General features: G+C 62.9%; 4 protein-coding genes across 7 annotated transcripts; 2 read left to right on the top strand and 2 right to left on the bottom strand.

Annotated features, from left to right (window-relative positions):
• Window positions 1–221: 221 nt before the first annotated feature.
• On the top strand, window positions 222–3,038 carry LOC129121775 (calcium-binding protein 2). The gene is made up of 6 exons (XM_054635251.2): window positions 222–554; window positions 1,584–1,614; window positions 1,821–1,964; window positions 2,043–2,152; window positions 2,563–2,710; window positions 2,788–3,038. Exons 1-6 carry the CDS (start codon window positions 294–296, stop codon window positions 2,814–2,816), a joined length of 723 nt encoding a protein of 240 aa, XP_054491226.1. The 5' UTR covers window positions 222–293; the 3' UTR covers window positions 2,817–3,038.
• A 704-nt stretch (window positions 3,039–3,742) lies between these two features.
• OSBP (oxysterol binding protein) lies at window positions 3,743–10,064 on the bottom strand. 2 transcript variants are annotated; one of them, XM_077179668.1, is made up of 14 exons: window positions 9,754–10,061; window positions 8,110–8,318; window positions 7,230–7,477; window positions 6,959–7,157; window positions 6,568–6,673; window positions 6,434–6,488; window positions 6,212–6,343; window positions 5,890–6,135; window positions 5,689–5,809; window positions 5,503–5,606; window positions 5,318–5,413; window positions 5,054–5,235; window positions 4,749–4,969; window positions 3,746–4,664 (listed from the first exon to the last, which is right to left on the bottom strand). In XM_077179668.1, exons 1-14 carry the CDS (start codon window positions 10,059–10,061, stop codon window positions 4,522–4,524), a joined length of 2,370 nt encoding a protein of 789 aa, XP_077035783.1. In that variant the 3' UTR covers window positions 3,746–4,521. The 2 variants fall into 2 exon arrangements, with proteins under 2 accessions (XP_054490588.2, XP_077035783.1); XM_054634613.2 differs by having other exon boundaries at window positions 3,743–4,969; window positions 9,754–10,064.
• Window positions 10,065–10,458: 394 nt separating this feature from the next.
• On the bottom strand, window positions 10,459–18,136 carry PATL1 (PAT1 homolog 1, processing body mRNA decay factor). Of its 3 annotated transcripts, none has more exons than XM_054634612.2 (19): window positions 18,007–18,136; window positions 17,429–17,540; window positions 17,134–17,345; window positions 16,977–17,051; window positions 16,221–16,415; window positions 16,031–16,132; window positions 15,769–15,858; window positions 15,422–15,633; window positions 15,260–15,349; window positions 14,953–15,136; window positions 13,861–13,984; window positions 13,675–13,772; window positions 13,532–13,591; window positions 13,272–13,420; window positions 12,789–12,948; window positions 12,471–12,620; window positions 12,021–12,112; window positions 11,729–11,878; window positions 10,459–11,549 (listed from the first exon to the last, which is right to left on the bottom strand). In XM_054634612.2, the coding sequence occupies exons 1-19, from the start codon at window positions 18,019–18,021 to the stop codon at window positions 11,528–11,530; spliced, it is 2,292 nt and encodes a 763-aa protein (XP_054490587.1). In that variant the 5' UTR covers window positions 18,022–18,136; the 3' UTR covers window positions 10,459–11,527. The 3 variants fall into 3 exon arrangements, with proteins under 3 accessions (XP_054490587.1, XP_054490585.1, XP_077035784.1); XM_054634610.2 differs by having other exon boundaries at window positions 16,977–17,054; XM_077179669.1 differs by lacking the exon at window positions 10,459–11,549 and having other exon boundaries at window positions 11,725–11,878; window positions 16,977–17,054.
• Window positions 18,137–18,407: 271 nt separating this feature from the next.
• Window positions 18,408–25,592, top strand: LOC129121704 (syntaxin-3). The gene is made up of 11 exons (XM_054635125.2): window positions 18,408–19,173; window positions 20,545–20,622; window positions 20,702–20,801; window positions 20,896–20,970; window positions 21,089–21,156; window positions 21,634–21,742; window positions 21,924–21,997; window positions 22,090–22,224; window positions 23,090–23,200; window positions 25,125–25,225; window positions 25,406–25,592. The coding sequence occupies exons 1-10, from the start codon at window positions 18,619–18,621 to the stop codon at window positions 25,200–25,202; spliced, it is 1,383 nt and encodes a 460-aa protein (XP_054491100.2). The 5' UTR covers window positions 18,408–18,618; the 3' UTR covers window positions 25,203–25,225; window positions 25,406–25,592.
• The last annotated feature ends 246 nt before the right edge of the window (window positions 25,593–25,838 follow it).

Consider the following 25,838-nt stretch of genomic DNA (forward strand, 5'->3'; position numbering starts at 1 on the left):
AGACACCGTGGTGGCTTGAGGGTGTCACCTCTGGGAGCAATGCTGGGGACATTGGTGGCTGTGGGGTGTCACTTCTGCACTCGGGATGCTGTTGGGGACCTGTGCGGTGCCCGGGGGCCCGTGGCCGTGGCTGTTTCCTGCCATTAATCACCGCTAATTGGCTTTGCCCTGGCGGCGGGGGGAGCTCGGGGGGGTCACGGGGGGTGTAAGAGGATTTCCCGGCTCCTTCCTCCGGCTCGGCCATCCCGGGGTCCCGCTCCCTGCCCACCCGCTGCCCACCCGGCCCCGGCCCCATGCCACGCTCCCGCGGGGACAAGGGGACCCCCAAGGACAACAAGGACACGGAGCCCCCGCAGAAGGGAAAAGGGGGGCACGAGGAGGGGGAGAAAGCCCCCAAAGCCCCCGAGGACGTCAGTGCCCCAGCCCCCAAGAGTTCCGGCTCCGAATCCCGGCACGGCGGGCACGGGCAGAAGAGTGGGAAGAAGGGTGCCGTGGACCCCCACGCTGCTGCCATCAAGACCTACTCCCCCTTCCTCAACACCGTCTTCGGCAAGGTGGGGACACCGGGAGGGGACATGGGCATGAGGGTGGGCATGGAGAGACCCTGGAAATGGAGGGGATGTGGGGACAGGGGAGATGGGGACACGGATAGTCCAGGATCCTGTGGATGGAAGGGGGATAGAGGCATTTATGGTGATTTGGAGCATTTGAGACATGGGGACATCGGCACAGTGGGGCTGTTCCAAGTCCCTGGCTATGGAAGGGACATGGGGAAAGTGGGGATGGGGACAGGGACAGTCCAGGACCCTGCAGATGAAGAAGGCAATGAGGCAGTCAGGATGGGCCTGGGGACAGTGGGATGGGAATGTTCTGGAACCCTGGGGACGGAGGGGACATGGGGCCAGTGAAGATGTGGTTGGGACACTCCAGGACCCTGGGGATGGAAGGGATGTTGGGCACTGGGGACATGGTCAGGCCACTCTGGGTCCCTAGGAATTAAAAGGACATGGGGACAATGGGGACACAGTCCGGGACACTCTGGGACCCTAGGGATGAGGACATGGGGACAGCGAGGATGGGCTCAGAGACTGGCTGGGAACCTGGGGATGAAGGGGATATGGGGCACTGGGAACAGTCAGGGACAGCCTGGAGTTGTGGGGATAGGTGGGACATGGTGTTGGGGACACTCCAGGGCCCTGGGGACAGAGGGGGCATACTGAGGGCACATCTAGAGCAGGGGCAGCTGAGCTCTGTGGGGGTAAAAATGCTGCCCCTCCACCTCTGGAGTACAACCCCCCTCTGTGGCCACCCAGCACATCCCATCCAGAGCCTGGGAGTCCCAGGGTGGGACACCCCTGGGGTGGGTGACAGGAGGAGGAACACAGGGACCAGGACAGGGTGGGTAGGAGGTGCAGGCACAGGGCAGGGCGGGGCTTTGCCTCCAATCCCACTAATCCTCCGCTGGAGTTAATTTTGGCCCATGCTTAACAAAGGTGACACCGAGGTTTGTGGGGGCAAGGAGGGGGGATGGACACGGAGCGGGGTGTCATTCTGCTGTCACCCCTTCTGTGTGTCCCATGCAGGAGCGGGAGCTGTCACCGGAGGAGCTGGATGGTGAGCAAGGGGGATGGGGTGGGGACACGGGCCTAGGGGAATTGGTGGGGAGGGATGGATCTGTCCTCATGGAGGGATCTGCCGTGGGGACACGGCCATGGAGGGGTCTCCCACATCCAAGAAGGGACCTGCCCCGGGGTGACATGGTGTCTGTGTGACCCTCCACTCCTGATGATGTCCCTGTCCCCACCCATGGCCGTGCCCAGAGCTGCTGGACGCCTTCAAGGAGTTTGACACGGACCAGGATGGCTACATCAGCTACAAGGACCTGGGCGCCTGCATGCGCACGCTGGGCTACATGCCCACCGAGATGGAGCTCATTGAGATCTCCCAGCACATCAAGATGAGGAGTGAGTGGGCTCGGGGGGACGGGGAGGGGACCTGGGGTCGCTGGGGTGCTGAGGGTGTCTGTCCCCTTCCTGCCACAGTGGGCGGCCGCGTGGACTTTGAGGACTTTGTGCAGATGATGGGCCCGAAGCTGCGGGAGGAGACGGCGCACATGGTGGGCGTGAGGGAGCTCAAGATCGCCTTCCGCGAGGTATGGCCACCGCCACGGGGACAGCGGGCACGGCGTCCCCTCTTCAGGGACACCACAGCCATGAGGGGACAGGGACCCTGGAGACACCCTGGTGGGGACAGTGATGACGGGGCGTGGATGGGGTGGTGATCACAGGAAGACCATGGTGAGATAGGGGGGACCATGGGATGACCAAAGACATGGAGGGGACACTGACCATGGGAAGACCACGCTAGTGACCACAGGCAGGAGAGGACAGTGACAGTGGGGAAGCAATGACCATGGGGTGACCACAGGCATGGAGGGGACAGTGACCAGGGGGGAACGATGACCATGGTGGTGACCACAAGCGCAGAGACAGTGACCACAGGGAGCTGAGGGGTGCCAGTGGCCATGGTTGGAGGGTGACCCCCAGCCCGCGGGTGCTGCAGTTCGACATGAATGGGGACGGGGAGATCAGCACGGCCGAGATGCGGGAGGCCATTGCAGCGCTGCTCGGGGAGCAGCTGAAGGCGCAGGAGGTGGACGAGATCCTGCAGGACGTGGATCTCAACGGGGACGGTCACGTGGACTTCGATGGTGAGGGCACCCCCTTCCCCTTGGGGCCGCGGCGGGGCTGAGCCCCGGGTCCCTGATGTCCCCTCCTCGCCCCGCAGAGTTCGTGATGATGCTGTCATCCCGGTAACGGAGACACCGGGCAGGAGGGGACCCCCGGATGATGCCCCCAGCCCCTCCTCAGCCCCTCCCTGCCCAGCCGACCGACCCGAGAGCTCTGCCAGCATCGGGGTTCACAGGGAACAGCTGGAGCGGAGCATGTGGCAATGGGGCAGAGGCGACACCCCCGACCCCAAGAGCCACCGGCGGTGGCGGCAGAGCCAGCGGAGGCCGGGCCCCAATAAACCCCTGTGACCGGAGCTGGAGGAATGTCTGCTGGTTGTGGGGTGGGACGTGGGGCCACTGCCCACCCCGGGGGTGGGGACAGCGGGGTCCCACGGAGGACAAGGGGTGGGCGCTGCCGGGGGGCGTGGCTGCAGGGCCACACCGCGCCCTCCCACTGGCTGGATCTGACCCGCTGCGATCGATCAGCCAATCAGCACACTCCGATTCAAGGTGGGCGGGGAAACGCGGCCCTCTCGGAACTGTCACTCAAATCAACTGGCCAATCAGAGGCCCCGTACCATGGGGACGGGAAGGGCATGGGGGCACCTGTGTCACTCGCAGGGAGTCCCCAGGATCCCTGGGGACATCCCCGCACATGGAAGTGCCGCCAGGGGGTCCCAAGACCACTCAGGACCTCCCTTCCTTGGATGCCACCCCCCAGATCAGGCGACCCCCGGGGTCAAAATCCCCCAAAGTCCCCCCAAAGTCACGCAGGGTATCCCCAGCACTCCAAATCCAGTGGGGAACACAGGGGGACACCCCTCAATTTCCCCCACCAGGGCAGCAGAACCTGGGGAGTGGACAGGGTTCACTCTGAACCATGAATGGGGTTCAAGTCCCTGTTTGAGTGCTGCCACTCAGGTCCCTACAGGACTAGGGGACCCCAAAATCAGTTGCAGGGAGGGGCTGGACCCTCCCTCTACCCCACAGAGCAGGCAGAGGGCTGGGGCATTCACAGATTTTAATTTAGTTCTTTTCTGGAGACAAAAAAAAAAAAAAAAAACAACCCAAAAAAAGAAAAAAAATAAAATAAAAAGGCATCAAAAGCCCCCATTTTCAGATTCGGGGGTGCAGAGACTCCCCCCACGGCGCATCTCCCCACCCCTGTAGTGTCTGGGGGTGCAGGGGTCCCACTGCACCCTGGAGAGACCCCCCCAAAACCCAGGCCCTCCCCCTGCCCTAAACCTACAGGGAAGGCACCTCATGGGGGGTCCCCAAACGTGGGGGCCACCCCGGGGACGGCGGGGACCCCCCAAACTGGAGGCTGTGGGGGAGAAGGGGACCCCGATTGCTCTCTACATATATATAATATACACCTATAGAACAGGCTGGGGGGGAGTCTGGCCCCCCCGGACCCCAAAAGCACCCGAACTCCTGGGGGCGAAGGGGAACGGGAATAAAAGGGGAGGGGGGGAGACCAAGGCCAGCCTTGGGCTCGCCCCGCTGTGCCTTCCCCGGGGCCCCCCACCCCAGGGGCGGCCGTGCCCCCCACCCCAGGGTGCTGAGGAGGTGGGTGGGACGAATGGACCCCCCTGCTCCAGCTCGGATTTGAGGGGGGCTGTGTTGGCTCCTGCTCCCCAAGGTCAGTTTGGGTGGGCTAAGGCAAAGCCCGGCCGGCGCTCACGGCGAGGCACAGGGACACACGGTTAAGACAGACGGATGGACAGGGGGGGTCCTGGCCTTCATCCCTCCCCCCTCGCCGCTCCTCCTCCTCCTCCTCCTCTCCGGGCTCAGAAAATATCCGGGCACAAGCTCCAGTCCTGCTTCTCCTTGCTCTCCCAGTAGCCCCCCTTGTAGACGTGTGCCAGCTCCTGCGTCACTGGGTCCTTCTTCCGCTCGAACCACAGTGGTTTGTAGGGATCGTAGGGTGTCCCTGGGGAAGGGGGGGGACACAGTGGGGTGAGGGCCTGGGGGGGACACCCAGGGGGGACACCCCTGTCTGACAGCCATGCCTTACCGTCCTCGGTGGCGCGGGCGGCCTCGGCCTCGCGGCGCTTGCGGGAGAGCCGCTGCTTCTCCTCCAGCCGCTGCTTCTCGGCGTTGGCCTCGTCCCACCTCCCGTTCTCCATGAGGCGCTGGTCCGGGCGCCACCGGCTGTCCGTGGGGGCCGTCCCGCCTTCCGGCGCGTTCAGGGTCAGCGCCAGCTCCGAGAAGTAGTACATGTTCTCTGCGTACTTCCTACGGCACGGCAAGGAACGGGGCTCAGCGCCAGCCCCGCAGCCCTGCTCCCGAGGATGCCTCATTCCCGTTTTCCCCACTCACGGCAGCGGGTTCCGCTTCCACAGCAGCACCCGGCTGTCCTCAGCCTCATGGGCTCGTGGCCGCGCCTCGGCTCCGTTTTCTCCTGTTCCCAGCTGGACCTTGTAGCAATCCATCTTCTCGTCCCATGTGCCCAGCAGGGCAAAATGCACCTTTCCCGAGGGGTCCATCACCTCCCCGGTCACCTGGTGGGAGAGGGGACAGCCTGGATCAGGACACACTGGAGTCATGAGCAGCCCGGTGTGTCCCACGGCTCCGTGTCCCTACCTTCCTCGCCACATCCCGGGAGAAGTAGCTGTAAGGGACAAACTTGAGGATGCACTTGTCCCCTGTCTTGTGGTTGACGATCTCGATCTCACCTGACTGTGGAGGGGAGAGGACAGTCAGACCCACCCATGCCCCATTCCCCAGGGATCCACACTTCCCTACACCTCCCATCCACAACTTCCCACCTGGTCTATCCAGAGCTTCCCCACGATGATGTTGTGCACGGTGGTTGTCACCTTTTTCCACGTGTAGTGGTTGCCGGAGGAGTGGAAGACGCAGTGGATGGTACCTGAGGGAGGGAGATCGTGCTGGGAACCACACCTGGAGCCTCGGGTGGTCCCGAAAATCCCACATACTCCTGGGGTGCTCACCCAGAGGCATGATGGAGAGGTATTTCCCTCGGAATTTGCTGGTGATTTTGATTTCCTGGCGCAGCGTCCAGCCGTTCTTGGAGTCGGCGTGGTGGGCAGCAGCTGGTGGGTGGTGGCTCACCTGGACACGGGATTGGGGACAGCTCAGTGCCAGCCATCCCAACAGCCCGGGAAAGGCTGGCAGAGTGGAGCTGGCCACACCTGCTCGCAGAGGGAGCGGTATCCGTTCTCCTCCAGGCGATCCAGCTCAAAGGTCTCCCCCAGGAGCGGGTTGAAGGGTTTGCTGGTGCGGAAGACGGTGGTGGAGTAGGAGGACACGGTGAAAGCAGCCACGTAGCACAGCTGCTCCAGGGAACTCTCGCACCGCGCCGCCCGATCCAGCAGCTCGTGGTATTCCAGGTCCTCCGTCAGCCGCTGCAGCATGGACAGCGGCTCGTTGAAATTCACCTGGAAGAGGGAAAGGGTCAGAAAAAAGGGGTTCTGAGGTGCCCCGTGCCCACCCACCGGCTGCATCTGTGCTCACTGGCATGGGAATCTTGGACAGCTCCTTCCCAATGCAGTTCTTCATGATGCTCCAGAGGTTGAGGCTGTAGTTGGGTTTGTAGGGAATGCGGGTTCTCTTTTCCTTCTTGGTGTCCTCAACCTGGTGCTTGTACTAGGGAGAGGGGAGGCAAAGGCTGCTATATCCCTACAAAACCCTTCCATGGGAATTTGGGCACCCCAAAGCCATAAAACCCCATCCCACCTGCTCGTCCAGGCTGATGTCACTGCTGGTGCCGCTGATGTTGCTCCCAGTTCTCCTGGGAAGGGGGGAAAGGGGGTGAACATTCCCGAGCAGGGCAGAGCAGTGAGGGGACTCCCCTCTCCCCCAAAACTCACTTGTGGCCCATGACGTCGGGCATGGGGAAGATCTCCGGGGCGTCAAAGAACTCGTTGTTGTCATCGTCCTCGTCACTCAGGTCGCCTTTGGCAGGGCAGCACAGATCTGGGAAAGGGGACACGGCTGGTGAGGAAGGAACATCATTCCCAGTTTCCTGCTGAAGGCTCCCCCATCACCATCATCCCTACCCCAGCCCTGAGGGGTGTCGGATAAGGCTCAGAGGAGCCAGTTTGGACCCTGTTGGGGATGCCAGAATCACTTGGCTACACAGATGAGCTGGGACAGACACATCCTTTGGGATCAGCACAGCGAGAGAAGCTCAGCCTGGCTTGGAAAATCCCAGGAAGCATCTGGGGGACACTTGGGCACAGCGCTTGTCCCCCTCCCCACCTTTGCCAGAGCCTGCAGTGCCGGGCGTGCTGGCGGGGAGCACCGTGGCCCCCCGGAAAGCCCTTTCCAGGTGGTTGTGCTGCTTGGCCAGCTGCTCCAGCGTCTCCTCCAGCCGGATCCGCTGATCCCGCTCCTGCTGCAGTGACTTCTGCCACTTCTTCCCGTGAGTTTGTGCCAGGAGCATGAAATCCCGGCAGGCCTGTGGGGAAACGGCGCTCAGCATGGAAGTGGGGGCTTTTCCCACTGTCGGATCCTCAGGATGGGGACTCACATTGATCATGGCGTTGGAGGTGATGCGGAAGAGCGTGGCCCGCTCGTTGACCTGCTTGATCTTGTCCGTGCTCTCTGGGGGGAGCCGCAGGGCCTCGAGCTCGCTGAGGGAGCGCTGCAGGGCCGTGCCGTGCTTGGCAATCAGGTCGTTGCAGGTGCTCAGGTCCTCCACCTTGCTGGATAAAATCCGCAGGGTGTTCTGCAGCTCCGTCTTGTCCGTCTGCGACACCGACTCGTCGCCGGAGTCGTCTGCAGGCGGGAAGGGATGTGGGATTGTCATTTCACACCAGGAGCTGGTGGTGGGGCTGCCAGGAAGGGCACAGGGGGATCCCCAACCCCCTGAGGGCTGATGGTCCACCTCTCTGCATGCCAGGCTGTTTGGGTCACATATGCATGGAAACGGCCATCCCCTTCCAAATCGTCTTGCTGGAGATGCTGGGATGCTGCCCAGGGCACTGGGATCCTGCCCTAGGTCCTGTGGGGCACTGGGATCCTGCCCTAGGGGCACTGGGTTTGTGAGGAACTCAAAGGCTGCCCTAAGGACATTGATGCTGCCCTGTGATCTTGCCCTGGGGTCACTGGGATCCTGTGCCCTGTGGGACCCAGATTCTCCTCTCTGGGCATTGGGATCCTGCCCCCGGTCCTGTGAGGCACTGGGATTCTGCCCTGGGGACGCTGGGATCCTGTGGAACACTAATATCCTGTCCCAAGTCCTCCAAGCACTGGGATCCTGCCCTGGGATTCTTGCCACCTGTGAGGCTCTGGGAACCTGGCACTGGGATACCACTCTGAGGACACTGATCCTGCCCTGGGCACTGTCAGGCACTGGGATTTCACCCTGAGTGCACCATGACCCCGCCATGGATCCAGGAATTCCGTACCTGACTCCTCCAGCATCTTGACAGCCTTGGCCTTGGCGAGCTCGAGGGCGGTGACCCAGCGCTGCCGCTCCACCTCGGAGCTGGCCTTGAGGTGGTAGGTCTGGGCTCCGCCGTTGGAGATGATGAAATTGCAGGAATCCTCCACGCTGATGTTGGCCGTGGCCAAGTTGATGGTGCCACGGCACGTGTGGCCCATCTCCGCCTTGGATCTGCACAGGAAGGACACAGTCAGAGAAGGACAGGGTCGGGATCCCCGGGATGAGGCCATGGTGAGGGAAGGACAGGGCCGAGATCCCTGGGATGAGGCCGCAGTGAGGGAAGGACAGGGATGGGATCCCCGGGATGAGGCTGTGCTGAGGGAAGTACAGGGCTGGGATCCCCGGGACGAGGCTGCATGAGGGAAGGACAGGGCCAGGATGCCCGGGATAAGGCTGTGCTGAGGGAAGGACAGGGCTGGGATCCCCGGGATGAGGCTGCATGAGGGAAGGACAGGGCCGGGATCCCTGGGATAAGGCTGCAGGAGGGAAGGACAGGGCTGGGATCCCTGGGATAAGGCTGCAGGAGGGAAGGACAGGGCTGGGATCCCCGGAATGAGGCTGTGCTGAGGGAAGGACAGGGCTGGGATCCCCAGGATGAGGCTGTGCTGAGGGAAGGACAGGGCTGGGATCCCCGGGACGAGGCTGCATTGAGGGAAGGACAGGGCTGGGATCCCTGGGATGGGGCTGTATTGAGGGAAGGACAGGGCCGGGATCCCCGGGATGAGCCCGCGGGGGGCTGTGCAGGGGGCTCGGCATTCCCAGCCCGGCAGCCAGGGCTATTAATAGGGAGGGTTTGCTGGCGCCGGAGTGGGGCCAAGCCTGGGGATGGCGCTTTGGGGGGACAAATCCACAGCTCCCAGGAGTGGCCTCGGGGATCCTGGAGCCTCAGGGATCCGGTGCTTCCTGGATCCTGGCACGGGCTGGGACGAGGGTGAAGTCCCAGCGAGGCCGCGCCAGGCTGGCACTCCCCTTCCACGTCACCGGGTGACAGAGGTGACATCCAGCCGGGACACCCCCGGCCCGGCGCCCCCCCGTTGGTGGCGGTGTAACCGGAGCCGGCAGCTGCCCGAGGCTCCGGTTCCCCATCAATAATGGAGCGACAAGGCCCCCCCGGCCAGGCTCAGGTGTCCCCGCGGGTGACAACACACGAGGCCACCGGGAAGAGCCGCTGGGAGGGACAACGGGATCCGGGAGCTGCGGAAGGCTAAGGGGCTGCAGACCCCCGCCCCCAACCCCTCAAATACCCACGGGGACAGGGATGTGACAATCCCGGGGACAGACAGGTGACAACCACGGGGACCGGGATGTGACAACCGCCCCCCTTTCCTGGTGGCACAGTGGGGCGGCGGGGAGAGGGCTAACAACCCCCTGCTCCGGCAAGAGCAGCCCCGGTGACCGGGAGGTGACATCCCCCGTGACACGGAGGTGACAGCCGCGGGGACAGGGAGGTGACAGCCGCCCTCCTTCCCAGCTGGCAGCGGGGCACCGAGCGCTGCCCCGCTCGGTGCGGGAGGCCCCCACCCGCTTCCCTCCCGCCGCGGGGGCTCAGCCCGGTGCCAAGGTCACGGGGGGCCCGGGGGGCGGCGGGGCGGCTCCCGGTGCGTACCGGTAGTAGCTGAGCAGCCCATTGCTGAGCACGAACCAGCGGCGCTGGTATCCCTTGATGTAGTTGGTCCATTTGAAGAGCCAACCCTCACGGGCCGAGCCGGGACCGGCCCCGCCGCCGCCCGCGCCGGCTCCGCCGCCCGCCGACGTTGTCGGTGCCGCCGGCGCCGCCGTCGGTGCGGGCGCCGCCCCGACGTTCGCCGCCGGTGAGGGCAGGGCCGGGGGCGCGCCGGGGGCCGTGGGCAGCGCCGCGGGCCCGGGGGGCGCGGCCGGGCCGGGCCCCGCGCCCGCCGCACGCAGCTCCGCCATCGCCGCCGCCGCCGCCACCGCCCCGCCGCGTTGCCGTCACTCGCCCCGCCCACGTCCGCCCCCCATTGGCGGCCCGAGCGCCGGCGGGGCGGTTCACGCGTTGCGATTGCTCGAGAGCGGACTCCTCGGCTATCAATCAAGAAGGAAGCCAATGGACGGTGAGAGCTGCGCGCCGCGCGTGCTGACGCCTAGCGGTGAGTCACCCGCCAGTGATTGGCGGAGGGGCGGGGCTTCGCACCAGGCACGCTGCCATTGGCTGAGGTGTAACCACGCCCCTGCCCGCTGCCCACGGAGGAACTCCCGGGGATCGAGGGTTCGAGACCCCCCCAGAGGACAGAGCGGGGACACGGCCGGGTCGCGCAGGGAGTGGCACGGGCCAGAGAAGGAGAGGCCAGGCTGGCAGCCGTATACAATTCATCTTTATTTACAATACCCTATAAAAATGTAAATTTAGAAACTTTATTCTCATTAACCAGAACCAAAAACTGGGAGGGACGGGGAAGGGAAAAAAACCAAACAAAAAAAATTACTGCAAGCAAATGAAATTAAGAAAGAAAGCAAAAAAGAGGGGAAAAAAGCAAAAAAAAAAAAAAAAAACCAGAAAAAAAAAAAGCAGGAAAAAAAGCAATAAAATAAAATAAAAATAATAAATGAACTCTCCACTTGTTCTGTCAGAGAAAAAGGACAGGGAAAGGGCTGGGAGCAGAAGAAGGGGCTGGTTAATGCCAGGAAGAATTCCGGGGTGTAAAATCCCTAGATGTGCAAATCTCTTGGTTTTTTTTTTTTTCTTTTTAAAAGCAAAAAAAAAAAAAAAAAAAAAAAAAAAAAAAAAAAAAAAAAAAAAAAAAAAAGTAAATTTATCCCCCAACCACCACCACCACCTTCCCGAGGAGCAGCACAGCTGAAGCCACCCGGATCTGATCCGGAGGGGACAGAGACCCGGCTGTGCCCCTCGCCCCGGAGCTGCTGGGCTGATCCCGGGGAGAGGGAAGGAGCCGAATTTTGGGAAGACGAGGCAAGTGTGCGAAACAAGTGTGTGAAGTGTGGGGAAGGGCAGGAAGCAGAGCTCAGTGCTTGTGGAAAGGGCTGGAGAAGGAGCAGGGAACGAGCAGAGAACCCCTGGCCATGGATGTGGAGCGAGGGGCTCCCTGCTCCCCGGGATCCTCAGTAGTGTGTGTGTGTGTGTGTGTGTGTTTGGGGGGGAAGCAGCAGATTCTGGGGTGCAGAGGGAGTCGTGGGGAAATTGGGAGCAGCAGGGAAAGGCAGCACTTTGTGGGAAAGGGGGGAGCAGCCAAACATCCCCCTCTTCCTGCTGATCCAGGGATTGGGGGGGCAGATGCGCCCCATGTGCCAGGCCGGGCGTCGGGGGAGGTGTGGGGTGAACCGTGTGCCCTCCATCCATCCATTCTTCCTTCCTTCCTTCCTTCCTCTGGAACATTCCAGTGGTGGCGAGGAGCCACGGAGATCTACCGGATCCCCTGCACTAAGCTGGAACCAGGGAACATCAGTGCTGAGATCAGAGGGAGGCAGCAATTCCCCTCTCCCCAAGCTGCTTTTCCCCACTCCAAACCTTCTCCAGCTGCACCCCCACCTCTGGTTTCCCCTTTCTCCCAGTCCCCTGGTGGCACAGGGCCACATTGCCATGGGAAAAGAGGGCTGGCACTCACTGCAATTTCGTCTCCAGCAGGTTCAGCTTCTGCTGGTCAACGTAGCGGGAGAAGAGGGAGATCAGGTTGGAGGGGATGGACACGGGCTTTGCCAAGGCTCCCTGAGGGATCCGCAGCAGCTCCCGGGTCGCCATCAGCATCAGCTCCGTCCTGCCGGAAAAACGGGAGGGAGGAGGGAGCACTGAGAGCTGTGGGGGTTCCAGGAGCATGGAGGCTGCCTTTTCCACCCCAAAGGGCTGGGAATGTGGTGACAGTCCAGGCAGGAACATCCCAGCCCAGGACAGGGAGTTACCATTGGTTGTCCTGCATCAGCTCTGTGTTCGTGTCCGAGCTCTGCAATTCCTCCCCTCGGCTCAGGACCAGGTACAGCAGGGACAGACCAAACTGTGGGGACAGGGAGGGGATCAGTCACCTCCAAGCATTCATTGAGAGAGCTGGAGAATCCCCAACACTTCCCAACCCTCCTGGAATGCTGGCATGAGCAGGAAGATCCCTGGCTGCCTTTGCAGGAGGAGGAAGAAAAGGCCACAGACCACTCCCAGCCCAGGAGGGATTTACTGGAGCAAATTCCTAAATTCCAGGACTGGAGCATGGAGCACAGTGGGACAGACCCAGAAGCTGCTGCCAGGCTGAAGACTGTTAATTAATGTGCCAGACACCCTTGTTAATTAGCGAGGGGAACAGTGCTGAGAGGCTGCTGGAGCAATTCCCAAGGCTGGGAAGGGGTGGGAATGAGGAGCACCTTGTTTTGGAGCACAGCAGTGAGGTGCAGGTTGGTGGGAGCGGCGGCGCTCTGAGGTAGGTTCGTGAGCTGCTGCACAAGGCTGGTGACTGTTCCCAAGGGAAGGTGGTAGAGGACATGGGAAAAGGGCCTCAAGAGGCAGGGAAGCACCTGTGGAGAAAGGAACACAGTTGGGAGCTCCTCACCTTTCCCTGTGCCTGGTTGGAATTGCAAACAGCTTCTCCCACACAGCCCCTCCAAACCTCTGGCACCTTTCCTGCCTCCCAGCAAAGGCAGGAACTGCCACCCTGAAGACCCTCCCAGCCTCTGGAAGCTCACCTCATCCTGAGCATCCTTCTTGATGAGGAAGGGCAGGTTCCTGGCCGTGGCCATGAGCACATCGGCCGCTTGCTCTGGAGCCAGGAAGGGCAGGATCCGGGCCACCAGGCGCTTTCCTTTCCGGATGCACATGATCTGCATGAAGTGGTCATCACTCGGCCTGAGTAGGGAGGGAGGAAGGTGTCAACCCTCACCTGGGAGCATCCCAGGGTTATCCCATGGCTGGATCTGCCCCAGCACCAGGTGGAAAACACACATGGTGTGCCTGAAAAAACATCCCTGAGGTGGGAAAAACTACATGGGAAAGACATCCCTAATCCTCAACTCTGCCAGAGGGAGAGGATGGAAGTCGTAACTTTGTAACCACAGTGAAGGTAAAATGGCTAAAAAAAGGTTACTTCAGCCCCCTGCAAGAGCCAAACAGATCCATGGAAAACTGGTTTCAGTGGTCCCAGAGTGTTGGAGCTCCCAAATCCCGCTCACCTGTCCTGCCCAGGTGCCTTCCCCCTCAGATTGTCATACATGTCACATATCTTCTGCTTCCTCTCTCCCATCAGGGCTGGCCGCTCCCCTTCCAGGCTCAGGAGGTAGCGGCGCTCGTAGTCCTCCACGTCCAGGAGGAGGCTGTACGTCTGCAGGAAGCATGGATCACTCAGAGAACCATGGAATGGAATGGTGGGGCTGGCACACTTTTTATCCCACCATGGACCTCTGAGGGTCGGGATGATCCCCCTTAAACTCACCTTCTCAATGGTGACGAGAGTCTGTCGCCTCTTATCCCGAACCTGCTTCTCCTTCGTCTCCTGCCGGGGAGGGAAGAGGGAATCAGGGCTGTGGGAAGCAGCCACAGGGCTGTTGGAAGGGAGGAAGGCCAGGAGGAACTCACATCATCCTCGCTGCGGGACGTCACCACGGCGTCAATCATCTTCCGGGGGTTGTTGACACTGGAGACGGTGAGCTTTCCCAGCGAGCCCTCAAACTGCACTGCAGGAAGGAGGGAGCAGGGAAGCCGAGGGATGAGTCCCCTCAATTCCTGGATAAAAGGAGCCCTGGGGCAGCTGGAGGGCTTTACCTGGCTTGTAGGTGTGCTCCAGCTTGGCCACCTGAGGGGTGATGAGTTTAGTGCGCTCCTTCTTGGGACCGTCACCGTGCACTTCCTCGGCTGCTGCCAACTTCTCCAGCTTCTGGAAGTAATTCTGAGGCAGGGAGAGGAAATGTTGAGTGCCTTCTCCCAAAAAGCCATTGGAAATCTTCCTGTCCTTAGCTCCATCATCTTCTCAACATCATCATTTAAGCCACAGCTGAGACCATCCTCCTCTCCCATCCCTCAGGATGACAGAGGTTGAGGCTCCTCCTCGGCCCTCTCTCAGGACAATGACAAATCCATTCTCCGTGTGCGGTTCCCAGTCCTTCCCAGCACATCCCAGTTAGCCTGCCTTGATCCATTGGCACCATGCCGGGACCTCCCCACCCCATCCACCCCATTTTGTAACGGCAGAGCTTTGCTGACTCACATCCTGCACCAGTTCCTCTTCTCTACTGGGACCAGCTCACCCATAGATCCCAAAAAAAACTCTGCCAGCTCAGGAGAGGAGCCATAGCTCTCCCACCCCATTCAGTCTCCCAATGTCCATCCCAGACATTTCCCTCTCTCCCTGGGGATCCTCAAACAGTCCACCTTGCTCCATCTGCTCCAAGTCTGGCCTTTCCCAGCACTGTCTGACATTCCTTATTCCCAAACTGGAAAAAAGCAGGAGCAATCCTTCCCTATCCACCTTCTCCACTACATTGCTTGGATTCCCACAGGGCTCATCACCACCATTCCCAGTCAGACCAAAGTCAGCCTTTCCCTGACAAGGATCTCTCTTGAGTTTAGCATCTCCCTTGTCTCATTCCAGGGGTTTTATCCTGGCTCTGTCACACTTCTGATGTAGAGGAGCTGCTCTTCTGTTATCCCAGACCTATGAAACCAGTGTACCCCAACATCTCACTCCTGGAAATCTCACCCAAAAAGGAGTCAGCTGTTCCCAGGGACGCTGATCCCACCCTGTCCCTTTGCCTTCCTCTTCCAGGGAGGAAGACAACCCACTACCCTTCTCCCTGGATTGACATCCCCTTCCCACCCAATATCCAATGGCCAGGGGGAAGATGCTGCTCCGAGTACCTGATAATAATAATCATCCAGGTAGGGGTCAGTGCTCTGCAGCTGCATCATCTGGATCTTGGACACCCAGTCCTTTTCCCGCTGCAGCATGAGGTTGGCGTAGGGATCCTTACGGATCTGCTCCTGATGGCTGCTCCGGTGGCCCCCTCGGTCCCCCCCAGAGCCGTTGAGGCTCCGGTGCTGGCTGGCAGGAGAAGAAGGGCACCCGTGAGCACACCGGAGCTACAGGAAGGGACAGAGAGGGGGGACAGGTGACCCCGGAAGCAGGACACGTCCCCGTGCCGCGCGGCCCCGGCCCCGCACTCACTTGCGGTTCTGCTGCTGCCGCTGGTGCAGGAGCCGGCGGTGCTGCGGGTGCAGGTGGGTCGTGTCTGGCCGGAACATCTGGGGCTGCGGCCTGGGGAGGGCGGGAACGGTCAGGGAGGGAGGCAGGGAGCGGCTGGGACGCTGGGACAGGGATAGCACCGACCTCAGGTTCTGCAGGTGGGATCCGGGGCCCGGAGGGTGCGGCAGCTGCGAGGGGGGCGGGGCCGGGGGAGCCCCGAAAAAGGCACGGAACCCTCCGGCCGGGGACATCATCTGCCCAACTCTGCCCTGGAGCAGCTTGGGGTTCACCGAGGGCAGCGGGCTCCCCACCAGCCCCGACACACGGGCAAACTGGCTGGGGGACATTCGGCCGGCCTGCGGGGGCAGAGAGGACACCTGGAGTCAGCCAGGCGGGAAAAGGATCTGGGATGGCCAGTAAGAGCCATGGAGTGCCAGGTCCTGGAGCCACACAGAGAGAAAGGTGGGATAAAGCACAGGAAGGAGCTTTACCTGGGCTCCTCCGAGCAGCTGGGCTCTCTGCAGGTGTGTGAGGACGGGAGAGACGCTGTGGGGGAACGGGTGGCCCAGGAGGGAGGAATTCTGGGGAAAGAGTTGGGAAAAGGGACCCCAGTCACAGACCATGATTGGCAGATGGGACAAACCCCAGGATGGCCAAGCTCCATGGGGTGGGGACCAGCCACAGGACTACAGGGAGGTTTTGGGAGGACTGGTCATCAATCCCCAAAAAGATGGAGGAGGGAAAGCTGGATACCGGAACATTGCAGAGCTGGTTGGGGGACATCCTCTCTCCATAGGGAGCGGGATAACGCTGCTGCATGGTAGCTCGGATGTGGACAGGTTTGGGACACAGGATCTGGGGGGAGACAAGTGGCACAGTCACTCCCCTTGGGAAGCAGCTTGCACCCTTAGGAGCAGTGGAAAGCTGGGAAGCGAGGAGATACCTGCTGGTTGAAGTTTGGGATGGCAGCCTGTTTGGGGGGGGTGCCAATGGGAATGGCCCGGACTGGGGGGCTCCCGATGATGGGGGAGGAGGAGCGCCGGGGCAGCGCCCGCTCCGAGGGATCCCGCTCCTCATCCCGAGCCTGCGGAGGCCTCTGGGGCAGGGCATAATCCAGCACGGACACCGACGGCATCTCCTGCAGGAGAACGGGAGGGACACCCCCCTGGAGCCACAGGCTGGGACACGGACAAGGGTCAGTGTCCCCCCTTCCTCCTGCCAGCTCTCCACCTCCCACTGAGCTTCCCTGGGATCTCCACGTGAGGCTGGGCATTCCCAGAGCACCCAGACTGCTGAGAGCGTCCCGTTTGGGATAACAGGGCGTGGGGCGGGAATTCTGGGTCACCTCCCAGCCCGGCAGAGCCAGCAGAGGGTTGGACACGCAGCACTTCAAAGCCTGACTCTTAATAAAACCACAACAACACAAAAATCCTCTGCCTCCAGGCATCAACATTCCCAAATCCGGCTAGGAGCCCTGAAATCCCTCAGACATCACCAGACATCCCAGAACAGCAGAACTCCATCATCCCACCCCTCCAGGGTCTGAGCGGTGACAGCTATGAGGGTCCCCCACAAGTCACAGACACACAGGAGGGAAGCAGGACACTCCACTATCCCAGGACCAGTCTATCCCACCCAGCAGGCTCCCACAGGCATTTGGGATCAGCAGGGAAGAGACCCCTGCCCCCCAGCACCCTACCTGAGCGAGGAGCGGCCCCCGGATGCGCCGCAGCATGGCTGAGCTGTCCCAGATGCTGGAATTCAGCCCTCCAGGCTGCTGCAGAGCACAGGGAGAGTCAGGACAGTGCCATGGGATCCATCCCCACATCCCCGTGGATCCCCCAGCCTGCTCCCACCTGCGGGGGATCCCTGGTGTGCACAGCCTGCATGATGGCCGGGTCCTCCAGCTCGCTGTCAATGACGAGGCGCGTCAGCCGCTCGGCCAGCGCGTCCTCGGGATCGCCCAGGACGTCCCCGTCATTCCCAACGGGACCATCCGGCTCCCGGCTCGAGCTGGCCTTGTCCTCCAGCTCCGCCAGCCGCTCGTGGGCCTCCTGCCAGTCATCATCTGCGAGGGGGCACAGGGTGAGTGGCGTGGGCCGGGGGCACCTGTGGGTCAGGAAGCTCTGGGGGTGACACGCAGGGTCTCACCGACGGCACCGGCCCCGAAGGTGTCATCGTTGAACTGGTCGATGTCTTCATCCTCCTCCCCCAGGGCCTGGAAGGCATCTTCATCCTCGTCCAGCGGGCAGTCCTCCAGGGACTGGGACAGCCAGGAACAGGGTCAGCCCCACTGGACCTCCCTGACGCTCTCCCAGCCCATTATACCTATACAATACAACCCCCCACCAGCGATATCCCCCCCAGCTCCATTATCCACCCCTGGGAATCCCCCCAACCCATTATTCCTATGCAGTGACTCCCCCAAGCCATTACATCTCCCCAATGACCCTCCACACCTAGAGAGTGACCCCTCCCGTTATAGGCTCCCCCAGTCCGTTCCAGGTCCCCAGTGTCCCCCAGACTCCTTCTGCCACCCTGGAGCCCCCTCCCAGCCCCTCAGACCCCCTCTGCAGCCGCCCTCCCCAACTCATTTTACTTCCCCCGCCCCAGCCCGTTATACCCCCCCCACCCCGTTACACCGCCCCGGTGCCGTCCCAGCAGGGTTCTACCGCAGGCCCCGCGGGGCCCCGCCCGCCCCGGCCCCCCCCCAGCCCCTCCCCGCTCACCGGGTACCGGAACATGGCGGCGCCGGCGCCCCCCGCCCGCAGGCTCCGCGCCGCCCGACCAGGCCCCGGGCCCCGCCGCGCATGCGCCGCCGCGGGCGCAGCCGCATGACGTTATCGCCGCCACCGCCCCGCGTCCCACCCGCCCGGTGCGCGTGGGGCGGGGCCAAGTCGGACCACGCTCACTATAGACCACGCCCCCTTCTCCTGTGTGTTTTAAAGGGGCAGTGTCCCTTTTTCTCCCGTGCACAGCGGTGACACCCGTATGACCCCGCCCGCAGCCGTGACCCCCAGTGTCACCCCCAGAGCCAGTGTCACCCCATTCACAGCCGCAGCAGTGCCCGCCCAGCCCTGTCCTCAGCCGTGTCCCATCCACAGCCATGTCCCCCACCCGTGTCCCCTGTCCCCAGCCGTGCCTCCCCAGGCTGGGACCCCTTTCCCCAGTCACGACGCTCAGTTGTGTCCCCTAACTGAAGCCGTGTCCTCAAGCTGTCCCCCGTGCCTGCTCATGCCCAGCCGTGTCCCCCAGCCGCGTCCCGAATCCACAGCTGTGTCCCCAGATGTGACTCCTATCCACAGCCTCGTTCCCCCGAGCCGTGTTCCCCGAACCCAGCCATGTCCCCAGCTGTGACCCACACCCACTGCCGTGTCTCCAGCTGTGACCCACACCCACAGCCGTGTCCCCAGCCGTGTCCCCAGCCGTGCTCCCTGTCCCCAGCCGTGCTCCCGCTGCAGCCACACGTGGCAGGGGGTGACACGTCCTCACCGTGTGACCCCCGAGGGGGACTAGCTTCCTCATGGCCTCCAAACCCACACCCTAGCCCACCTCTGTCACCTCCCGGGGGGCCCGGGGGCCACCCCCAGCCGCCGCCTGCGGCGGGTCCGGTGTCCCCGCGTGTCCCAGGTGAAGGGGCGGCTCCAGCTCGTCCCTCCCCTCGGCGCCTTCCCTGTGCCCGTCACTGGGGATTAGCGCAGGGACAGCCCCGGGCTTGGCGACAGGCACAGGGGACAGGGCCACCCGCCACCTCGCCTGGATGTAGGAGGCCTGGCCGAGCGGCGAGGACCGAGGGTGACATCGCCCATCCCTGCGCTGGGCGAGGACGGGGAACCCCCCGCGCCCCCCCAGCCTCCGGGGGCACCATGAAGGACCGGCTGGAGCAGCTCAAGGCGGTGAGGGACCCCCGGCGTGGGCAGGGGACAGGGGACACCCCCAGGGGAACCCCTCAGGAAAAGGGTGACACTGGGATGGGGGTCCCCGAGACCCCACCCCATGGTGGGCAGAGGCATCACGGGGAGAGGGGACCCCAAAGTCTGTGTGGATGGGGACGTCACGGGGTGGATGTCACCGAAACGCCACCCCACGGTGCTGGGGGTGTCACGGGGATGGGGGGAGCTCAGGCCCTATCCCATGGTGGGCTCGGGTCTCAGGGACACCCCAATCCATGGTGGGTGGGGACACCACGGGGGGGATGGCACCGAGACCCCACCCTGCTGTGCATGGGGTGTCATGAGGGTGACCCCACGGCAGGTGGGGCACCCTGAGTCTGCCTCCAACCGGGGGATCAACTGGGAGGGCCTGGGGGGTCATCCCTGTGAGGTTTGGGGGCGCGGTGGGTGTTTTGGGGTGACGTGACCCCCCCAGCCGAGTCCTGTCTCCCCACACCATGGGGTGCACCCCCTGGCCTGTGTGGGGTGTCCATCCCGCAGGGATGGCGGTGGATTTGGGGTGCCCACACCCCACTCTGCACCCCACACTTCCCCACTCTGCACCCCACATGTTCCCGTGTTCCTGCCACCAGCGCCGCTTCCTTCTCCCTTTTCCGCTCTGCCTGGGGCCCCACTTCCCCCCAGGCACTCCTGGGGGGCTCCCCCTGCTCCCCTCGGTCCGTGGGGGTCCCAGCAGGCCCCCAGCTCCCGGCCGGGCCCCTAGGCATGGCAGGGAGGCTTGGCAGGGATTTAGCGGGATTATGGAGCCATCAGATAAAGCCCTCGGGGGGGAGCGAAGGGATTAATTTTATTTTTACTCCAGCAGCAGGAGGAGGGGGGTGGGGGGTCCCAGCCTGGGGTCTGTCCCCATCTCCAGGACACCCCAACAGCACCCCTGGGGTACTGGTGGAGCTGAGGGGGTGAAGGGAGGCAGAAGGGCTGAGGTTGAGATTTGGGAAGGGCTGGATTTGGGAGCACATGGAGGGGGGACTGGGCATGACACCAGGGTGAGGGGCAGCAGCCACCTTCGTGCCCCCCAGGGCTGCCCCAGACCTGCCGTGGGGCCACGGTTTGGGACATAAACCCTGTCCTGTCCCCATCCCATGGCTGTCCCCGTTCCCTCCCTCTGGCCGAGCCCAGCAATCCCTTAATTCCCAGCCACGTGTGGCCAGATGTGAGCTGGGCTTGGCCCCCCCTGCTCTCCCCCGCTGCAGATGTCCCCCCTGTGCCACCACATCCCCATGGCTGCTCCCCCTGTGCCCCTGTGACCCCCGGGGGGGGGTCTGGGGGTGCTGGCAGGGCACAGGGTCCCCCCTGAGCACTGTATCCCAACAGAAGCAGGATGCAGACGATGAGGAGGAGCTGGAGATCGCCGTGGACAACACGGCCTTCATGGATGAGTTCTTCTCGGAGGTGAGGGAGGGCTGGGAGTGGGGCTGGGGGGTGTAGGGCTGCCTCCTAACCCCCCCAAAATCCTCCCGGGCCTGCCCAGATTGAGGAGACCCGGCAGAACATCGACAAGATCTCAGAGAACGTGGAGGAAGCCAAGAAGCTCTACAGCATCATCCTCTCAGCCCCCATCCCAGAGCAGAGTGAGTGCTGTCACAGTGTCCCCACAGCCTCCCCTGGTCACAGGGACCCTCCCTGGGGACATTCCCACGGTGGCTCACACCTGTGATCCCGCAGAGACCAAAGATGACCTGGAGCAGCTGACAACAGATATCAAGAAAATGGCCAACAGTGTCCGTAACAAGCTGAAGAGTGAGTGGCCCTGTCCCCACCGCCGTGTCATGGGTGTCCCTGTCCCCCTGGCACTCTGGGACCATGGGGGCTGGCAGTGGGAAAGGTTCCTGGCAGGTTGAGGTCTGTCTCTCTCTAGGCATGGAGAGGAACATCGAGCAGGACGAGGCACGATCCTCCGCCGACCTCCGGATACGCAAGTCCCAGGTGAGCTCAGGCCAGTGTCCCCAGGTCCCACCCTGCCCCCCACGAGCTGGGGATGTGGCATATCCAGGGGTCCCCAACAGCACTCTGTGATCCCAGGATTAGTGTCCCTCTGCCCTGTCCCCAACCCTCTGTCCTGTTGCCCTGTGCTGGGACATGCCACATCCCAGGTCCCCTGGGTCTCATGCCACTGTCCCCACTCCCATCATGTTGTCCTGTCCATCCTGGGACCAGGAACACGCCATGCCCAGAGTGTCACTGATGTGATTTCCCATCCCTACCCCCAGCCCCTCATCTTGTCCCCTGGGCAGTGTCACATCTCTGTCGTCACTCCTGTCCCCTGTGAGAGTGGCCCATGGGGATATGCCATGCCTGGGATGTTCCATGTCCCTGTCCCCAGGACCAGGTCCAGTCCCCCAGGGTCCCACCATGCCCTGGATGTCCCTGTCCCCATCCTCACACCCCTGTCCCTGTCCCCAGCATTCGGTCCTGTCCCGCAAGTTCGTGGATGTCATGACCAAGTACAACGAGGCGCAGGTGGATTTCCGGGAGCGGAGCAAGGGCCGGATCCAGCGCCAGCTGGAAATCAGTGCGTGACCCAGAGCCCCGGCATCAAACCCCACCTCCTCCATGAAGTGGGAGGAGCCAACTCTCACAGGCCTCTCCCATTTGACCAAGTTTAGTCAAGTGGGAGGAGCCAGACCATACAGACCCCGCCCCTTATCCCGACTGGGCGGGGCTTGTTCCCACCTCTCCCCACGTGCCCACAGCCGGCAAGAACACGACGGATGAGGAGCTGGAGGAGATGCTGGAGAGTGGCAACCCCTCCATCTTCACCTCGGGGGTGAGCCCTGACGTGGGGGACACGGGGGAACACGGGGGTGTGTCCCAGGGCCAGGCCTCCCTGCTGACGTGTCCCTGTCCCTGTCCCCATAGATCATGGACTCGCAGATCTCGAAGCAGGCGCTGAGCGAGATCGAGGGGCGGCACAAGGACATCGTGCGCCTGGAGAGCAGCATCAAGGAGCTCCACGACATGTTCGTGGACATTGCCATGCTGGTGGAGAACCAGGTATGGGGACATGCAGGATCCTGGCCATGGGGACACAGGGACACGCAGGGACCCGGCTGTGGGGACATGGGGACAAGCGGAGACCTGGGCATGGGGTCACAGGGACAGGCAGGGACCTAGCCATGGGGATACGGGGACACGCAGGGACCTGGCCGTGGGGTCACAGGGACAGGCAGGGACCTGGCCATGGGGTCATAGGGATGAGCAGGGGCCTGTGGGCAGTGTGAACAGGGACCTGAGCATAGGGACAAGGAGGAACCTGGGTATGGGGTCACAGGGATGACCCCATTGTGTATGGGGACATGGATGTGAGCCATGAGGGATTTGGGCACAAGGTCACAGGGACGAGCAGGGACCTGTGCACAGGGTAACCAGGGACAAGCAGGGACCTGAGTGTGGGGTCACAGGGACCTGCATGGGACCATGGAGTGGCCCAGGGACCTGCACAGGGGGGTCCAGGCATGGAGCAATATGGGCTGGGGTGTGACCACTGCACGTGTTCCCATGGAGCCACCCACCACCCCGTGGTGGCCTGGAGGGGACACAGGCGTGTCCCCCACTCTGTGGTGGCGCTGTCCCCTCTCTCAGCCCCTCTCTGTCCCCCATGCCATGCGAGGAGCCGCTGTGTGCCCCAGGGATGGGTGAGTACCTGTGTGTGTGGGCCTGCCACGTGCTGTGGGGCTGTGTCACCGTGTCTTCACTGTGTCACCTGTCCCTTCTCCCCCAGGGTGGGCTGCTGGATAATGCAGAGCCAAACACTTGGAGCAGAGCACAGAGACGATCCGGTGCCAGGTGGGTGGGTGCCAGCACCCCGGGGTGCTCTCAGTGTCCCCCCCTCTCTCTGTGTCCCCCGGGTGCTCCGTAGGGAGCCATGATCGACCGCATAGAGAACAACATGGACCAGTCCGTGGGATTCGTGGAACGGGCCGTGGCTGACACCAAAAAGGCTGTGAAGTACCAAAGTGAGGCCAGGAGGGTGAGACAGACCGACAGCCCCTTGTCCCCTGCATAGCCCCCAATGTCCCCACTGCACCCCCCAGCATTCCAGAGGTACTCCCAGTGATGTCCCCTCTGACCCTCATTGTGCCTTCACATCCCAGTGTTCCCAGCACCTCCCCATATCCTCCAGCAGCCCTGAGATCCCTTTATTTCCCTCAGTCACCTCCTGTCCCCCTCAGCAACCCCTCCTATCCTCCAGCTGACCCCAACAACTCCCACCTGCCCCCAGTGACTCCATGGGAGGTTGGCAGCTCTGTCCCTCTCTGTCCCACTGCCCCCCCCCAGCCCCCTCCCACCCTCAGGTGTGATGAACTGGTGAGGACTCAGCCCCTCCTGCCCCATCTCCAGGGCTCTGCAGCACCTCGGAGCCCCCGTATCCCCCCACACGGGACAGGTGTCACCACCCCCAACTCGCCCCTGTTCCCCCAGAAGCTGCTGACTTTGGTGGCAGTGGCCGTGCTCTTGCTGGGGACAGTTGCCCTCATCATTGGACTCTCGGTGGGGCTGAACACGAAATAGCCCCTGGGGCGGGGGTCTGTAAGTGTTGGGGGGCAGGGGACCCCCACTGCAGGGACACAGAGCCCTGGGGGATCCCAGTGCCATCTCCTGCTTTGGGGGCTCCAGTGCTTTGGGATTTGGGGCTGGGGGTGCTGCCTTCTGGCTTTGGTGATCTCGGGTCTGCGGTGCTGGGGGTGTTCTGTGAGGGTCTGCAGTGTCTGGGGTCTCTGGTGCTCTGGGCTCTGTGCTGTTTGGGATCTGCATTTTTGGGGGTCTGCAGTGCTTGAGGGTCTGTGTTCTTTGGGGGTCCGTGTTACTCCAGGCTCTGGATTTTGTCTCTTCCCTGCATCCATCTCTGCCATCCCCGCTCCCCCCTTCCTGCTGCAGTCCCCGTCCCCTTTCCTCCAGCTCCCCTTTCCCTCCTCCAGACGCTCCCGAACATCCCAGCGATGTCACCTCCCGGCGGGATCCTCCCCGGCTCTGATCCTGGACCCCTCCTCTCCCTGCTCCTCCCGGACCTGCTGCTCCCAGCCCTCCATGTCCCGGTTCCTGCCGCCGGCTCCAACACCGCCGCCTTTCCCGCCCGTCCTGCCAATCCCTGGGATCTGCCCCTCATGTCCCCACGGAAGGGGACAGGATTCCGTCCGTGGGGACGCTGCGAGGGGTGACAAGGACACAAATCCAAGGGCCGGACGCTCACCCGCGCGGGCATCCCGGTGGAACGAGGGCGGGAATAGGGACAGGACACGGGGTTTGGTGGCACAAGCGTGCTTGTTGTCCCCGCGCTGTGACAGACGGAGCTGTCCCCGCCCCCTCTTGGCTTTGATGCCCGGGCGGGAGGATGTGTTGATCATGGATATTTAACTCCCGCTGTAATAAAATCCCGCCGATCCCGCCCTGCGCCTCCTCTCCGTTCTGGCTCCGGGAGCGCCCAAAGCCGCCGGCACAGCTCCGGCTCGGCTCCCGGTGCCCGGGGATCTGGGGGCTGCACCGGCCCCGTTTCCCGGTGCTGTAGGACACGAGGAGGAAGCGCGGGGCTGGGGACACCCCCAGCTCCCGGGCCCTGTCCACACTGTCCCCCCCCACCAAGTTTTTGGGTAAGTCACGGTGTTTGGTCACCCGCCCCAGGGCACGCTGGCACTGTCACCTCCCTGTGCCACACAGAACCAGCTCACACCTGCCCTGCCACCTTCCCTGCACCCTCCCCAGCCCCTGTCCTTGTCCCTTGCCCTATCTCTATCCTTTCTCCCCACTGCCCAGCCCATATCCTTGTTGTCCCCCTCCCCATTCCTTGCTCCCCTCCCCAGCTCCATCCTTATACCGTCCTCCTGCCCAGCCCATTCCCTGTCCCTGTCCCCTCCCCAGCCGTGTCCCTGCCTCACATTCCCTGTCTCCCCGAGCAGAAGAAGATCATGATCATGTTGTGCTGCATCATCCTTGCCATCATCCTGGCATCCAGCATTGGGAGCATCTTCGCCTGAGCCCCCCACCCGCTGCCCTCCAGGTGACAGGGACAGGGCTGGGGGTGGCACAGGGGGTCCCTGGCGCCCCCCAGTCCCAGGGAATGGGTTCAGGCCTCGCCAGGGTTGGAGTCACCCTGAGTGCCACGCTGGGGAGGGATGGGGATGGCACTGGGAGTCATGTCCCCTTCCTGAGTGTCACCTCACCCTCCTCCCTGTCACAGGTGGCCTTTCCCCCTCCTGCCCCCCTGCCCGGATGATCCACGGGAGAGACCCTGGCCCAGCCCCGATCCCTGAGGACATCCCACGTGTCCCTGGAGGAGTGGAGCCCACCCACTGCGCTCCCTGCTGCCCTCCCAGCACCCTCCTCCTCCTCCTCCTCTCGGGTGACAGTCGGTGGCCGCTGTGACAAGCAGCCCCTCCTCGGTGGCACAGAGTGGCCAGAGGGGCCGTGTCCCTCCCGGGGGGGGATACAGGGCTCTGCCTTGCCGGGGCGGCCGGAGGAGCCTCTCCCTGTGCTTGGAGCTCCTTGGATGTGCAGCCACCCATGCTGGAGCCTTCCTCCTCAATAAAGAGCTCACCCACACTCTGCCTCCTGGCTCTGACCTGATCCATGGATCCCTCGGGATGCTCCCAGCCCTAAAATCCACTTCAGGA

Source organism: Agelaius phoeniceus, chromosome 6 (assembly GCF_051311805.1).
Source record: "Agelaius phoeniceus isolate bAgePho1 chromosome 6, bAgePho1.hap1, whole genome shotgun sequence".
NCBI lineage: Eukaryota > Metazoa > Chordata > Aves > Passeriformes > Icteridae > Agelaius > Agelaius phoeniceus.